Genomic DNA, 17,051 nt, shown 5'->3' on the forward strand with positions numbered 1-17,051 from the left:
CCAAAGTATTGAAAACTACTTACATGTGGCTATAGTGTGACAGGCCTACTGCTGTTCAGTCTCGCATTGCGAGACCTAGCTAACTTAGCTAGTTAGTGCTGCGAGGCCTGTTCAGATGACATGTCGGCTGCAGTGTGTGAGCTAGCTAGATTGTTTGTGAAGGATGAGTCAAACTAACGTTAAACACACAAGGAGATATGAGTCAAACAAAACAACGGCATTATAGTACACACAAATATTAAGACATTTCTGTGATATAAGTCAATAATACAAAATACTGACCAAAATGTGTTTTAATCCAGTAACAGTCGAACAGCTCCACTGTAGTCAGTATTTAGCTACTGGTGTTGACTGAAACTTGCGGTGCAGCGCGATTTGAAGCCACTGCAGTGGGCGTGGTTTCCTTGGGGATTTGAATATTTTCTAAATATTTCAAGTACATCTCGCTGCAGGCTGCGGGAAGGCGGGGCTTGACATCAAGCCCCGCCCACATCCAAGTCAGTCATTTTGACCCCGCCCACATCAAAGTCAGTCATTTTAGCCCCACCCACATCCAAGTCAGCCATTTTTTTTTTGCTTACCTTACGTCACTCCCCATATGCTCGGAAGCTAGCCCTCCCCATATGCTCGGAAGCTAGCCTGGAAGCTAGCCTGGTAGCAAAGCTGATATTAGCCTCGTTTTCACATTAGATGATATAAAACTGATGATGTAGGCTAAACACAAACAACATTTCATGCAACAACAGTAAAGTTTACTGAAGTTTACTGTAATTGGGCCTGTGTACTTTTTCGTTCATTTGATTTCCGATTTTGAAACAATAACAATTCATTCTCCATTACAACCAAATGTACAATGGGGCGATTTTGCTTTATTAACAGGTGAAACAAATACAGGTGAAATAAGTCATGCAGACAATAAGCAACGACCAAAAACGCTTATTCAGAGACAGAGAGTGCAGATGCAGAAGATCTGGAAACGCTGACCGACCAGAGCACGTGAGGTCAATGATATTTAAAATGCGATGCCTCCTCTGGTCATCAGGACCTCAGATTGAAGTCTTGACAGACCGTCGCCTTCCAGGATTTTGATGAATCTGGAAAACAGTCAAACAATCATATCATGCGATGAGTGCAGGGTTCGTATATCAAGTTTCCTCCATTTCCCATCCCCCAATCAAGTGCCGTCCACTGGGTATTGCATAACGTGGGTATGCAAGACTTCTTTCTTCAAGACCCCTTTTCACTCTATACAAATCTCCCATTTTACCACATAAGATGTTACACTGATGCTTAATGCCACCTGTCAAGCACAGTGGAGGCAGCATGAGGGTCTTGGGGACCATAACATTACCTTGAAAAAGTGACCATCTTACCTCTGGATACATGACATCCATCACTAAGTCAGCGCTCATATATGCTCCCATTTCCCTACTGGATGAGCCCAAGCCAGTCACCTCCGCTGTTATTTTCCAGATCTCAATGGTCTATGGAGACAAAGCAATACAAGGATACAAGGACTTTTATTTGTCACATACATAGACATACTAATGTAAAGTTTGAGGAAAGAAACTCCTCCTCAGTCTCTCTGTCCTGGTCTTGTAGCAGCAGAGACGTCTGTCTGACCTCAGTAGTTTGAAAAGTCCATGGTCAGGATGTGAAAAGTCCGTTAAAATACTTTGGGCCCTTTAACATACTCTTTTCTTATAGGTATCCTGCAGGTTAGGGAGAGGTACTCTGACCACTCTCTGTAAGGCATTGCAGTCATGGGTACACACATACACATCACTGACATTTTTGCTTACCCGCTTCTCACTAAAAAGCAGCATCTTCTGCTTCAGGTGCTGTTTGAGAGAAAGGGATACAGGATGATTCCATAGGAACATCCTGTTGGACCTTCTGCTCCCACAGATGAGCTCATCATATAAGCTCTGAAATGAAAGTGTGAACACATAAGAACACTTCTCATTTTGTTACGGCTAATATATGTCTTAATAATTACTTTTATTTGGACCTTTAAGAAAATTGATAAAATCCCTTCTCTCAACAGTATCAATTATTCTGTAGACAAGAGGGAAATATATTTTTTTGTAAAGTGGACCGCCAACAACAACAACAACTGTAAAAAAAAAAATGTTTTCTATACTGACTCTCAAAACTAATTCTCCAATCATTTAAGAGTCAGAATCTCAACACAACAGTAAGTAGGACAACTTGGCTGACAATTCATGATGAGAAACATTTGTTGAATGTTATCCTTTACTTAAGAAGTTCACATTTTGTACTATTTAAAAAAAAAAAAATACAAAACGATATAAGCATATATTTCAGTAATAAGTGGAGTAGCACCTTTGGACATCAGCGCTACATGAACAGCCGCACGACCAACTCTGATGGTGCACTGGACCCACACAGTCTGTGTAGCCATTCATTGCAGGTTTCACACTGCAGCCATTCCATTGGCTCAACATTTGGGTATAAGACTCTACAAACACAACAGATGTTAGAGTTGAAAAAAAAAAAATATTCATTTTGCTTTTTAACCCACCTCTGTCCAGAGTTTGCTGATGACTGGAAAACACAGAAGCCCTTTTGTTCAGCAAGACACTGTCTTGACTGTGAGATTGTAGCAGGTGCAGAGGGTGGACACTGTGAGATAGAGGCAGGTGCAAAAGCGGGACAGTGAGATGGAGACTGAGATGGTGGTAGGTGCAAAAGGGGGACAATTTAAAAGAGTTTTGACAAGACTATGTGTATCAAGGTTCTTCCTCACAACTAACCTCAGGATCCTGCTCGCGCCTTCTCTTCAGCCTCAACACTGGGGAATAATTTCCACTCAACAGCTCCTGGCACTCCGCTGTCCAATGTGCAAAGACTTGACCATGGCTTCAAATGAAAATGTACAATTAAAACAAAGACCTACATTGTACAAAGTTACAACTACCTACAGAATCAGGGGCAATTATCATATTTGATCTGCACTGTGTCCTGATAGGGTAAGAGGCAAGCAGCAGTGAAACTGATTGAACTCATTTAGACAAATATAGAGAAAAAAACCTACCAACGGTCATGGAGCCATGTCATCTACAACAATTAGTTATACCTGTCAAGGGAGTAATTCTCCAGCAGTAGCAGACACCACCATCTCCACAGGGCTGGCATGTCTTGCTGAAATTAAAAAAAATGTTTGCTTCAGTACACAATGCAAAATGACAGAACCAGGCCATAACAATTTCATAGTAGAAATACTTACAACAGAGTAGTCAAATTCAGCATCTAAGGCGATGTACAAGGTGGCCTGTACCCAAAAATATTCCAAGGTTTACAGCTTCAAGGTTTGATATAGGCATGTGTGCAGCATACTGTATCAGTATGACAGAGGTATCCATGGTGTATGAAATAAAACTTGATGCAGCAAATGTAAATTTAACATAATCAACATGCTTTGACTAGCATCACAGAGTAGGACCCACCATTAAGATGAAGATGCCACAGTCAATGCCGAATTGCTGGCTAGCGAAGCCCTGAATCAAGACAGGCAAGCATTAATGAATTGAACACACTCACACGTTAAGTGTGATGCAAATAACTATAGAAATACCTGCAACTCTTTGCCGGTTATTTCCTCCCAAGTACCTGCATAAATGTTTTGAGCAATATTCCTGCAGATTTCCGAGGGAGACAATTACATTTGTGATAATGATGAAAACCAAAAAAATAACAAATAAACAATTGCTTAAATTGAAATGAAAAGGGTCGGAGGAACGCGACCACATAATAAAAAGGTTAAAAAGGTCAAAGGAACGTGACCAAATAAAAATTAAACGGTCATATCAACACGACCAAATGAAACTTACAAAAGGTCATTCGAACTTGACCAAGTCCAACTTTTTGAGAGAGATATATATATATAAAAAACCTCAATAGTGAAATGAACTGTTGCCCACTAAATCCTGACTTGCTCTTTGCATAAAGAGAGTCCAGGAAGAGGATGTGTTTCAGAGCTGGCTTGATGACCTAAAGAGGAGCGACTTTGTTTTTAGTAAAGCAAGTACCAGTATCATGGTGAAATGCATCTAATAACTGTTTTCTCATGGAGGTACATGTGCCCATGGAGCCTGGCTGCAACTTCAAGTAATTGTGAAGGAAATGACAATGTGCAAATAAGAGACATGATTTCTGTGACACACTTTCTTCAATACAACAGAGAATAATTTACAAATGACATGGCAAAAAACACTGAAGAAATATACACACACAGATCTGATAGTGACCAGGTGTCCACAGAGGGATGAAAATCGCATCCATCTGATGGGCTTGGCTCTTAGAAAGGAGAATCACAATGACAATGTTGATATCAATACTCAACTCCAGCGTAGTATCGTATATCCAACATATAAGGCCCATACTTACGGGTATACTTGCCATAGGGTTCATGCTAACAGGTGGCAGCCAAGTGGGGCCGACATAAAGATCCACAATGTGGACATTCTTTCCCTGATCAAGCATTGAAACACAATCTTAATTTAATTTCAAGTGTATACACCTACAATGCCAAAGTAACTCAACACATAGCAGATACTTAGTTTGATATACAAACAGTTATGCAGAGCATATGGCACCTTGGATACTGCAATCCTCTTGATCATGTCAAAGCAGGCATTCCCAATCTATGAAAAAAAAAGTTAATTATTACATGCGGACACCTGGGTATTAGTTTCATAGCACCATGTGCCACAAGCAACTTACGGTTGACTCTATCTGCTGATGCAGGCCAAGTGTGCAGAAGTCTAAACGGGTCAGGCAGATATTGTTGTTGCGCACTATAAGTTCATGGCCCGGTCTTTTGGGGTCCAAGACGTAACGTAGCTGTAAAACACAAAGTACTTTTTAGTTAAAACTTTAGGGAGCACTTAAGTCTTCTTTTATGACCATGAACAATCACAGTACCACTTGTTCTTGATCACGGTGCAAATCGAAGGACCAGCACGACCTCTTGGCCTCTATTGAGCCTGCACTCGTGAAACGCGCACAGTGAGATCCACACGGCAGGCCTGTCATTGAAGTGATATCAAAAGACAAAATGGGAGAACACTAATGAAGGACAAAACCAGTGCTTCTGTACAATGTTATACAGTTGGACAGCTATTAATTTATCGACACACATGAATGATTCATACATGAAACAAGTATGTACTGCTTCAACCAGAATAACACATAGATGTACCTGCTCCAAGGGTGTCCCCAAGTGTGGAGGAGTCTGTAGATTGTGGACCCACATCGGTCAACTCTTCATCTGGTCTTGGGCCATGCTCTGTTGACACATTACTGTTGTCTGGAGGTTGTGTACCTAAGATAAGTTTACAAAGACATTAACACAATGTTATACAGTTGGACAGCTATCAACACACAACATGGTACAACACCAATGATTCATACATAAAACTGTATGAAGTATGTACTGCTTCAAAATTAAATGATGGGCTTTTATTATAATTGTCCCAATTAAGGCCCACAGGCAAAACAAACAATTAACAAAACCAAAATTAAAAAGAAAAAGGAAAAAAAAAAATACTTTCACCAAAAAATAAAATAAATTGACATGAGAGTCAAAAATTGATAAATGATTCAGAGATACAGCTGTATCTAAGTTGACTTTTCAAACTAGTCACCTGAGCCTTCCACAGACTTACGTCCTCACCCCTCTAGCTTCCTCAACACCTGACACTGCCAGTCTATAAAGACCTGTAGCGCGCCCCTGGAATTGGAACATACCAACCAAAACTAAGACTATTTACTAAGATTATTTACCTGACTCACAAAAACATTGCATTAAGCCACAAGATAACTTGACGGACAATAAAATAATTACTCCTAATTCCGGTCACTTCCTGTTACCCCGGATGTACCAACGTCATTTAAACTCCCCGATCGCGGCAAACTTTCCTTTATCAACAAAAGAGAGCAGACGCCGGTAAGCCACAAAGACTACATGTTATACTGTTACCTTTTAAACTAAATAAACAGCAATGCAGTTAACCAAGACCTAAGTGTTGTGTGATTATTATACATGGTTATGTTTGTGACAAACGGTATGGTTTTAAACAATAGAGAATGATGCATTGATGGATATGACTATAGCCTATAAATCACAGCAGTATTAGATGTTAAATTTGTGCACAAGAACACTACGGGATTACTATGGGGAATTTGATGAATGGCTAGTTTAACAGACGATTTGAAACAGAGCATATTGACACGCTAACACAATAAACAGGCAACATTTACAGTCCGTCTTTGAGAGCTAAACTAGGTAGCTCATCACTACCGTGACGGCAGATATGCGCCCCGTCACATGGACCTTAAGATAAAAATAGATCTTTTATATTACAAAATAATAGAAAATCACCAAAACCAGCATCTTATTCAGCTTTCTGCTTTGATGCTCAAGGATATTGCATATTAGACTTTTTGGTGAATGCCCCATATTGTTCACATATTAACGTCAATATTTGTGTGATACATACCCAACACTGCTTGGCCATAACAATTTAAAGTTACACCCTGGCCAAGTGTCTTCTTAATGTTTTCCATTGTTACAGCATTCTTGTTGTTGTTATAATGGTGCAAAATGTTTCTCATTAAGAAAACATGTGAAGATGGGGTCATCATGTTCAGGAAATGGTTATTCTGCCTCATCCCAGAGAAAAGCTGTTCGGCAGACTGGCTGTTGTCCCAGCCACAGATCTCTGGAACCAGTTCTACTTTTCGCAGGACATCTCTCACGTCCTTTGTGTTATCTTCATGAAAACGATCATAAAGAGCGTAGCGATCTGATGACCCAGTGAGAGGGTGTCCATCACTGTCTGGCACCTTCTTTTTGTTACGTAGCCATGGCAAGGTAACTTTGAGTTCACCTGAGCTAGCCCGTGAGATATTGCTCTCTGTAGGTTCAAGCAACCTGCCACCATGCGGCCGGAAAGTTTCTGGCACTCTGTGGTTGGCGTGGGTTGCCAAACCACGGGTGAAATCGTAGAGTGTGACATTTGGAAAATGTTTAAGGGAAAGCAGAATGTCTGTATAATCTTGTGGACTTTCAGCTTTGATATTGAACTTTACAGCGTACACCACGGCACATGGACAGGTTACCACTGCCCATCCACCTATAAGAACGAGCAAAAAAGATTGAGGAAGAGAGGGAGAGAGAGAGAATAACATTGGTAGATTCCCTGATGGATTTGCCTTTAATGTTGTCCACAGACCAGTTCTACAACTTATGGCGCTTTTCCATTACATGGTACCTGCTCAACTCGCCTCGACTCTACTCGCCTTTTTTGGTTTTCCATTACGAAAAAAAGTACCTGGTACCTGCTAACAGGTACTTTTTTTAGTACCTCCTCAGTCGAGGTTCCAAGTGAGCTGAGGCGAGCCGAAAAGGTGACGTGAAAGCGACAGACGGGGGTGTCCTGAACAAACCCGCTATTTTTAAACAGTTTAGCCAGCTGTTTTTTTTTTTGCTGCCTCCAGCTTCTTTAGAAACAAAATGTGTCTTCTGGCAACAACACACACCTTCAACGTTCGTGTCGCGTTAGGTCACGGCAGTTTACTGCGGCGCCGCTTGTTTACAGTTCTGCGGAGGAGGCTCCAGGCTGAGCTTTCGCCGCATCCTACGTACACACACACATGCTGGCTCGACGCACACACCAGCTGACAAATGTATACATCAGGCCACATATTACATAGGCTACGGTGAAGCTCTGCGTGGAGCCTCCACAGAACTGTAAAACAAGCTCAAGTGGCCTGATGGTATACTTGTGCGCTGGTGTGTGCGTTGAGCCGGCAAGACGACCAGCCACGCTGAGGCGGTACTAAAATATGCAATGGAAAACGGACGCACAGTGTGTCGAGTCGAGGCGAGTAGAGTCGAGGAGAGTCGAGCAGGTACCATGTAATGGAAAAACGCCATTACAGTAAGTACAACTTCAAAACACTTGGTTTCAAGACAGGTCCAGTTACCTGAAGTTTTCCAGATCTGAGAGAAGACCTTGTCATAGCTATCTCTGTTTTTCATTTCTTGCTGAATTCTGCTGACAATGTCCATTCGTGAGCCCCGGGGGTCCACACCACACTGCCCACACAAGCCACGCAGATCGTGCATCTGTAAAACACAACACACACACACACACACACTTCAAAGCAGGCATTTTTACATGCTTATCGTGATTCAAGACAAAATATGTGCGTCAACTAGCCTAACAAATGACATTGATGACAATTAAAAGCCTGTGCACCCAGGGACAGCATTGCACCTTTTAGTTTTAATACCTTGACTTTGAGAAGCTCGTCAGTAAGTCTGTCCTCTGTGATGTTCAACTCCAACTGTTCTGCTGGACTGTATGGGGAATGCACCTTTCTGTATTCTGTGTTGAGGACTACATTGCCACTCCTGGTGTGGGGCCCTATCCAAGGCGCCCAATTGTGGTAGTTAGGACGTACGATAAAAGGGTTTTCCTTGTTACCTATGAAGGAGGGTGGGGGTGGTTGTGGAGTTAACAGAAAACATAGCAGACGTAATCTATGAATATTAATGGGAAAAAATGTAGGATTTATATTTAAAGGAAGACAATATTTCAGCCAATCTGAATAAAAAGGGATTAAAGTTACCAACCCTGCCAATGTGCAAATGCAAGATTAATGCCATCATATTGGCACATGACCAAATAATAAAAATGTTTGTGAGGAAAAGTCCATGTACTCACTGGGCACCAATCCACGGGAAATCACTTCCATTGCCACCTTCTCCCAGAACTCTTCTGCATCCACCTTGCCATCAAAATCTGCTGGTGGTTCCTCAATACTGCTCACTTTCAAGAAAAGTACAGTCATGCCATACTCTGTGCAAGTCGAATACACACACACACACACACACACACACACACTTACCAGGCATACTAAATACTCCTTTCTTGTGCAGGTCCATAACCACAGTCACAGGATGATAGCCGCATGAAACACATGCAAATGTGTAGCTGTGGTCACAAAGAGCTTCAAAGGTCAGGTAAGCCTGTAGAGTCCTTTGCGCTGACGGGTAAAGTTTACCAGATGTTTTTTCAAGCGCCTCGATAACACTACCAACAGCCTGGTGAGTCTGCAAAATCAACATTGACATTATGCATTTGAAATTAAAATGATCGGTCAGTGGAGTGAGTGAATCAAAGATTTAGGGAATAAATGATTGTCCTACCTGAAGAGTGTTTCGCAGTAAGAGACAAAGGTGAAGAGACAATAGTGTGAGATCATCGAAGTTGTGGATACCATCAGACCACTCCTGGTATCTGTACACCAGGCCACACCTACTGCACCACTTGCTGTACACTGAAATTCCTATTCAGGATTGATTTAATTGAAGAGATGGATAAAACATGAACCTATGCAGCTTTAAGAGTAAAACTAAGATGAAGAATAAGAGCCACAATAACAGTTGCACTGATATTATACCAAGGGGGTGATTTGACGCAGAGTGGCATTTAATCCCTTTATCTCAATATCCATTGGCTCTTCTAAAACCAGCATAATAATATACACCCTCAAACAACAGGTGCACAATAAAAGAAGGACCTACCCTCTATGACATCTGTCATGGAAACAATTTTTGCCTTGGATGTGATTAGTGCTGGTTCACTCAGCTTTGTATAGTCCGGACATGCTCTGCAAAATGTTTCAGGTGGAATTAAGTGAGATGGGAATGAGCTGGTGTGGACTGCATCATGGGGAAGAACTGCTGGGAGTTTCTTATTGTGGTAGACGTCCTTAACCATATTCACAAGTATTTTGCCTGTAGGTGGATAATGCGCTCCTTCCTCCTCCTCCGCTGCACCTTCTATGTCTTCACTGAACAGCATGGTTCCTTCGTCTGCCTCAAGTTTTCCTAAAAAGTCCCTGATCTGTCTGAAATAAATGCCACTTGGCAACATACTTATGGATGCAGGACTGACGGGGCTTCGCGCATGGACAGTGCCAAGTTATTTTGTTAGTATCAAAGCTGACCATGACCCGACCAAGCCTGCTGTAGTATGCCACTGTTGGCTCAAAAACAGACAAATATTTCTTAGAAGGAGGACCGGAGACGCTAACTACACAGGAGAGTGGAGTCCCAGCCTCCACGGCAGCCCTCTGCTGTGCCAGACACCTGTCTTTCTTGTCCTGCCCAAACCACTTCTCTTCCACCATCTGCTGCAGAACTTCCTCTGATAGAGCAGAATGAATTTGCGCTGCCGGAGGGCAGTATGAGAGGGATTGAATGTGAGGACATTCAAATGTTCTCAAATTGGAGCGCTCTGCACAGTCCATATTTATCTTGCAGATGTCCATCTCACACTGGGTTTTCTGGTTTTGCCCCCAAGTACTCTTGATGACATGTACTGGTGTGCTGGGGGTGGCAAATGATTTTACAGCTGCAAATACACCATTATCAAAGTCGATGCATTGGCAGTTCAGGTGGTGTTGGGCGGTGATGTCCGGTTTTATTGGTGTGTGGCGTCTCTGGAGATGTACTCGCAAATTTCTTCTGTTTAAAATTTGAGCACAGTGTGGACACACCACTGATTCTCTATTCTTGCAAATGAGTGGTGGAGGCGGTGGCACTACGGAGGCATCAGCAGAGGCAGGACACTGCTTGGTGGTGGCTGGTGCTGATGGTGGACACTGTGTGGTGGTGGCTGGTGCTAGCGGTGGACACTGTGTGGTGGTGGCTGGTGCTGGCGGTGGACACTGTGTGGTGGTGGCTGGTGCTGACGGTGGACACTGTGTGGTGGTGGCTGGTGCAAAGTCTGGTGATTGGTGACTGCTGATATGTAGTTTAAACTGGTCCTTTCTTATGATGGTAACATTGCACTCAATGCAGTGAAAATGTGCAGACGTCCTACAAGCCCGGCTACATTTACAGATGAAAAGCCTTGTAAAACATTAATATCTTTATTAAATCTGATAATCGTTGAATGTCATGGATTTACCACCTAGGCCTATATGTAAGGGATAATGGCTGCCAAAGTGTGCATAATTAAATGAAATAAATTAAAGCGTTCATTATCCTTTACATATCCATCCGGCACTGGTGCTCAACATCAAGCATACACATGTTGTCCATCCCAACAAACCCTACCTTTGTGTTGCACTGCAAGCTGCATATGGTTATCAAGGTGAAGTCTCATGTTGTACAACATATTGGTGAAGTAATTACAACATGGACATTTATAGGATCCACCCTCAAGATATTTTCCTGGGTCTGGGAGGCCCTCAAAATGTGTAGGGTGCTGGGGAAATAAAGATGAGTTTACCGTTTGTTGCATTTTGGTGATCAGTAGTGAGTGATTAGCCTTACTAACTCTCTTGACAGCAAGTTGTTTTGGTTGAGTGAAAAATGTAATGTAAAGTACTTCACAATGTCAAAATGTGACGGAGACAACGTCCGGAGACAATCTACAGTCTATGTGTCCATGTGACAGTCTATGTGAATGCCGAGGTACTGTGAATTACAGTCTCCTTTAACTATAGGGTTCTTTTTGATCAAAGATCATCTCCTCCGTTTTATTAGTGTTAAGTGACATGATTGCTCTCACACCATTCCTGGAAGGACAGTTTCCTGCTTTTAGCAAACTCAGAAGGATTGTATAATCGGATTATTTTATAATGTAATTATTTTGCTGTCTACTCCTGCTGTTCTCTTCACGCTGTATACACGTTATCATGTCATGTGCTGTGCACCTAGCTATCAGCCAAAATGTCCCTGAAGCTAAGTCTATGTCCTAGCTATGAACTTGGCACCACAAAAGATGTCGTGATGTGCATTAACTTAACATCTACTTGACAACTTAAATCAAGAAGGCTTTCAGAGGAACGCTTTCTTTAAAACAATGATAAACTTATGGAAGCTTAACAAAGTGTACAGTGTAGTGCTAAGCTAATTGTATAACACGTGCCTCAGTATAAGTAGTTAGATCCATCAAAAACCCATTTCACAAACACATTTTTTTTTGCAATTAAAATTAAGCTTTTATATTATTTCATGTTTGTTACTTGCCAACATAGTTGCCTCTTCTACTGTACTGTACTGTACTGTACTCTACTCTTCTCTTCTCTTCTCTTCTCTTCTCTTCTCTTCTCTTCTAAGGCGTTATCCTAGCGAAACTTTTCCGCCCCAAGTGCCCGGATATAAAGCTGTGTGACGTAAACAAAACAAAATGACTGACTTGGATGTGGACGGGGCTTGATTCCCGCAGGCTGCAGCGAGATGCTCCTCAAATATTTAGCTTTACACTTTGCGACACATTTAGATATAATATTTAGATTTAACATTTAACATTTAGATATGTATTTAAGATTTAGATTTAGATATAATATTTAGATATATATTTAAGATTTAGATTTAACATTTAACATTTAGATATATATTTAAGATTTAGATTTAGATATAATATTTAGATATATATTTAAGATTTAGATTTAGATATAATATTTAGATTTAACATTTAACATTTAGATATAAATTTAACATTTAGATTTAGATATAACATTTAGATATAAATTTAACATTTGATTTAGATATAACATTTAGATTTAACATTTAGATATATATTTAACATTTAGATTTAGATATAATATTTAGATTTAACATTTAACATTTAGATATATATATATATATATATAATTTCTGTCTCAAATGCGCTAAATGTGAGGAAAGTGAGCTAAATGTTGAAAATTCATCAGCTAAAAGATTGTAACCGAACTTTTACATTCAGCACCCCATAGGAGAACATTCTGGATCACTGTTACACCACAGTCAGGGATGCTTATCACGCGTCCCCCGTGCTGCACTTGGACACTCTGACCACATCATGGTTCACCTGATCCCCGCTTACAGGCAGAAACTAAAGCGCTGCAAACCTGTAGTGAGGACATCAAGGAAGTGGACCAGTGTAGCTGTGGATGATCTCAGACATTTTTAACACCTCACTGGAGACATGTCACGTGCCAGCCTGCTTCAAGACCTCAACCATAATCCCTGTCCCCAAGAAGCCAAGGACCACAGGACTTAATGACTTCAGACCCGTCGCCCTGACCTCTGTCGTTATGAAGTCCTTTGAGCGCCTTGTGCTTTCACACCTCAAAGCCATCACCGACCCCCTCCAGGACCCCCTGCAGTTTGCCTACAGAGCCAATAGGTCTGTAGACGATGCAGTCAACTTGGCCCTACACTACATCCTCCGACTCCGCAGGAACCTACGCCAGGATCCTGTTTGTGGACTTCAGCGCTGCCTTCAACACCATCATCCCAGCTCTGCTTCAGGAGAAACTCTCCCAGCTTGGTGTGCCTGACTCCACCTGCAGGTGGATCACTGACTTCCTGTCTGACAGGAAGCAGCATGAGAAGCTGGGGAAACACGTCTCCGACTCACAGACCATCAGCACCGGATCCCCCCAGGGCTGCGTTCTTTCTCCTCTGCTCTTCTCCCTACACTAACAGTTGCACCTCCAGTCACCAGTCCGTCAAGCTTCTGAAGTTTGCGGACGACACCTCCCTCATCGGACTCATATACGTATACGCCACCAGGACTCTGAAGCGTGCTGGAAAGATTGTGGCCGATCCCTCCCACCCCGGGCACAAACTCTTTGAGACACTCCCCTCTGGCAGGAGGCTGAGGTCCATCAGGACCAAAACCACACGTCACATAAACAGTTTTTTCCCCTCCGCCACTAGCCTTATTAACAAGGCCCGGAACCCCCACTGACTCTCTCCACACCCCACCTCTGGCTCCTCATGCCACTGTACCTACTCTGCTGTAGCGTTCCTTTCTACTACTGTTTAACTTATTTTACTATTTATTTACATGCAGCAGCAGTGACCAGAGAATCAGGTTTCTCAGACACAGTAGTGAGAGAGAGGGGAGGAGAGAGGAGGCTGAGCCAGATTTCCCTTCAGACACTCCCAGGCTTTAAAGGCCCTGAACTCAGGTAACAGTCCCTGGACTCTCCTGGTTTCTGGATCTCAGCGTACAGGGCCAGTGTGACATACACGGCTCCCTTAACCTTATCCCGGGTCCTACCCACCCATATCTGAGGTCAGCTGTCTCCTTAAGAGTACGCACCTCTGGAGGTCGAACTCATAATATCCCTGGTGAGATCTGTACTTTTGGTAAGTATAACTCTTTTTCCCTATCAAGGAAAAATGCAATTTATAGTTTGTCTGACTCACTCTTTCTTTCTTTAGCTGCTGTTGCATGCAGGCTATGCTGAAGTGATGCTTTGATGTCTCAAATGTCTGACTCTGGTTTTAATTTACTGTGCACACACCTCCCTCCCTGCCACAGTTTGGAGTTATAAATGGATTTCATTGGACTGACATGGCCTATTTACTTGTTTGTTGAATTCTTCACATACTTGTGTGCAGGAAAAATGCAGTCATGAGTAAATATCAGGACACAGATCTCACTGTACAGGGGAAATGTACATTGTTATGATAGATGAAATAGATTTAAGCTGTTGGTTTTTATGTCTGAGTTGTTTATTCCCAACGTCCATCCTGTTAGATATGCCCATTAGTCATGTCTTTATGTATATGTGTGTGTGGTCAGTGAACTCCCTAAAGAAGTGGCCTTGTGTGACTCATCTCGCCTAAGGAGGGCGCCAATCCAAAACGCTGAAGCATTGCCCCAAAAATAAAACAACATAATGTGACCTAATTGCAGCTTAAAGACCTGCATGTTAAGTATCAAGGAGAGGGGTTTAAACTTTGAATAGTGGAGAATCTGAAAAACTTGGATGGGAAATAAAAATGTCTTTGACATGGCTCTGCAGTGAAAGCACAACACATAAAAGCGCACATCAGTTTATGGAGCAAATAGCTGTGGAAAATTAGCATCACTTTCATGGTCGGTCTGTTTTTTTCAGTAGGAGTGTGATATTAAATTGTGAAGCAACTGTGGATGCATTCCTTGTATCACGTCAGTCATACTGTGGTGAGAACTCTGTTTTTTTTTTTCTTAAACTTGCCAGAGGGGGATGGCACATGGGATTTTTTCAGGAGACAATGAACGGAAAGGATAGCTGTCAGGCAGGAATACAGATATGCAGACTTTAGAAAACCTTCCCTTCCGGAAGTGTTTGAGCCACATTTATCAGTGAACAGTTGAGATAGCAGGAGTCTATTTGTTTTCACTGATAAGCAGCAAGTCTGAAGCTAATTTAGGTCTCTCTACTTTTAATGAGCCACATTATGAGGGTGCAAGGATAGAAGGGTTGTATGATGGTAAGATTGCAAAACACTTAAGAGACAGATTTATGATTTGGGGCTATAGAAAAAAAAGTTGAAATGTTTTATAAAGCAATGGTTTTGTATAACTCCGTAGATACAGAGTAGTTTCAACACTTTAAAGGTCCCATATTGTAAAAAGTTTTTTTTTAATTATGAAACAGTCAGATTGCTATACAAATACTGTGAAGAGTATCAAAAACAATCATATTTCGGGGGGGGGGGGCTGGTGCCAGCCCTGCCCCTCTTACCATGACAATGCTGATCTTTAGCAGGTATCATATTCACCATGTTAGTGTACTGTGTTATCATGCTAACATTTGCTAATTAGCACTAAACACAAGCTGAGGCTGATGGGAATGTTGATGGTTTTGCAGGTATTTGGTCATCCAAAGGACTCTATGGGAACCATGAATGTCTGTATTAAATTTCATGTGAAAATATATAAATCTGGTCCAAAATAGAGGACCGACCCACTGACAGATCGACACACAGACATTGCCATCAGGGTTCAAAATTAACTTTTCCATCCACCAGCCAAACGGCCATTGAATGTTCAAATTTTACCAGCCACTCGGTAGATTACCATGGTTTTTTGGCTGGTGAGTGAAGCAATCTACCAGCCACTTGCATATTTTACCTGCATTTGGCTAGTATGGATGGTGCTAATTTTTAACTCTGATTGCCATCCCAAGGGCCAAGGCATGAGCGTGCCTAAAACAAATTGTTGCAAGATTTTGTAGAGTTTTCATTTCATAATGATCCAAATCAAATTCTTAGAGTGACTGCTGTATGTCTAGTATTGATTTTTATCTGATTTTTATCTGATGAGGCGAGCACAGGCTGCTGGGTGTGTGTGATGTTTCATAGTCAGCACAGGAGTTGAGTAAAGACTGATGGTATGAATGGATTAAGATTTATATGCTGACTCGCCCTGAAAATATCTTGGCATTTAGCGCCTTGAGTCTACTACATCCTTGCAGACACTACAGCAGAGCAGTCACTTGCCAACATCCCACTACCTAGCTGATTGTCATTTAGTGAGGGAAAGCAGAACAGCTGATTATTGGAGGTGAAAAATGTTTCACATGGATCAGCAGAGAAGTCCTGTATACTGTATGGACAAAGCAAATGGAACTAGTAATGTCCTTCCTAAACAACAACTTCCCTACAATAAGGCACTAACGCAGCTGTACTGAGGTTTTGTATCGATTTAAACTTTTTGTAAAAAAGCTTTTACTAAATAAATTTTGTTTGGAAACAGGCAAAAGCATCTGGAACAAGTTTCCGACATCTGCTTCTTTTTATCGGTGCATTTCCATTGGCATGATTCAAGAATAGCGATGGATCCTGGAGGTTCACGTGAGTAAATGTTATTCCCTCAGACTGATGATATAGATTTGTGATGATTTTGCAAGTTGTTTGAAGATGTATGATCTAATGCAGGGGGTTTCAACGTTTTTTAGGCCAAGGACCCCTTAGCTGAAAGAGAGACGGCGCAGGGACCCCCCCACTACATATTAGTATAAAATTGAGTTGCATATTAAGCTGGGCCGACAATAAAGTGTAGGGCAGCCTAAAGCCTTTACACATACCTTTTTGTGTGAATCCTTGAAGCTTCTGTATCTGTGGATGGCTACCTTAGTGTCTACCTTTCCTACAAGCCAGTAGCATGTCATTAATGTGGTGTAAATTTAAGCTAATACTATGTTGGACTCATGTTGATGTATATTTTCAAACATATTTA

The 17,051-nt window shown here is 41.7% G+C and overlaps 3 protein-coding genes across 3 annotated transcripts; all 3 read right to left on the reverse strand.

Annotated features, from left to right (window-relative positions):
• Positions 1 to 888: 888 nt before the first annotated feature.
• LOC116036881 lies at positions 889 to 5,830 on the reverse strand. The gene is made up of 12 exons (XM_036004138.1): positions 5,809 to 5,830; positions 5,225 to 5,347; positions 4,948 to 5,051; positions 4,747 to 4,866; positions 4,620 to 4,667; positions 4,411 to 4,494; positions 4,255 to 4,320; positions 2,778 to 2,883; positions 2,347 to 2,646; positions 1,803 to 1,928; positions 1,374 to 1,484; positions 889 to 1,094 (listed from the first exon to the last, which is right to left on the reverse strand). The coding sequence occupies exons 1-8, from the start codon at positions 5,828 to 5,830 to the stop codon at positions 2,779 to 2,781; spliced, it is 672 nt and encodes a 223-aa protein (XP_035860031.1). The 3' UTR covers positions 889 to 1,094; positions 1,374 to 1,484; positions 1,803 to 1,928; positions 2,347 to 2,646; position 2,778.
• Positions 5,831 to 6,418: 588 nt separating this feature from the next.
• Positions 6,419 to 8,901, reverse strand: LOC118495593. Its single transcript, XM_036004294.1, has 4 exons — positions 8,757 to 8,901; positions 8,323 to 8,516; positions 8,014 to 8,155; positions 6,419 to 7,160 (listed from the first exon to the last, which is right to left on the reverse strand). The coding sequence occupies exons 1-4, from the start codon at positions 8,881 to 8,883 to the stop codon at positions 6,490 to 6,492; spliced, it is 1,134 nt and encodes a 377-aa protein (XP_035860187.1). The 5' UTR covers positions 8,884 to 8,901; the 3' UTR covers positions 6,419 to 6,489.
• Positions 8,902 to 9,908: 1,007 nt separating this feature from the next.
• LOC118495576 lies at positions 9,909 to 11,134 on the reverse strand. The gene is made up of 2 exons (XM_036004139.1): positions 11,094 to 11,134; positions 9,909 to 10,930 (listed from the first exon to the last, which is right to left on the reverse strand). Exons 1-2 carry the CDS (start codon positions 11,132 to 11,134, stop codon positions 9,916 to 9,918), a joined length of 1,056 nt encoding a protein of 351 aa, XP_035860032.1. The 3' UTR covers positions 9,909 to 9,915.
• Positions 11,135 to 17,051: the final 5,917 nt, after the last annotated feature.

This window comes from Sander lucioperca, chromosome 8, assembly GCF_008315115.2.
Source record: "Sander lucioperca isolate FBNREF2018 chromosome 8, SLUC_FBN_1.2, whole genome shotgun sequence".
Lineage (NCBI taxonomy): Eukaryota > Metazoa > Chordata > Actinopteri > Perciformes > Percidae > Sander > Sander lucioperca.

Bases quoted from the DNA above. Each gene is read 5' to 3' on its own strand.
- LOC118495576 (XM_036004139.1), bottom strand. From the start codon at position 11,134: ATGTGTATGCTTGATGTTGAGCACCAGTGCCGGATGGATAT. The intron at 10,931-11,093 runs GTAAAGGATAAT...CTGTAAATGTAG, and splicing joins CACCAGTGCCGGATGGATAT to CCGGGCTTGTAGGACGTCTG.
- LOC118495593 (XM_036004294.1), bottom strand. From the start codon at position 8,883: ATGACTGTACTTTTCTTGAAAGTGAGCAGTATTGAGGAACCACCAGCA. The intron at 8,517-8,756 runs GTGAGTACATGG...CCTCCTTCATAG, and splicing joins TTCCCGTGGATTGGTGCCCA to GTAACAAGGAAAACCCTTTT. The intron at 8,156-8,322 runs GTATTAAAACTA...TGTGTTTTACAG, and splicing joins ACGAGCTTCTCAAAGTCAAG to ATGCACGATCTGCGTGGCTT.
- LOC116036881 (XM_036004138.1), bottom strand. From the start codon at position 5,830: ATGCAATGTTTTTGTGAGTCAG. The intron at 5,348-5,808 runs GTAAATAATCTT...AACTTATCTTAG, and splicing joins GCAATGTTTTTGTGAGTCAG to GTACACAACCTCCAGACAAC. The intron at 2,884-4,254 runs GTGTGTATATTT...TTTCATTTGAAG, and splicing joins CTGGTCACTATCAGATCTGT to CCATGGTCAAGTCTTTGCAC.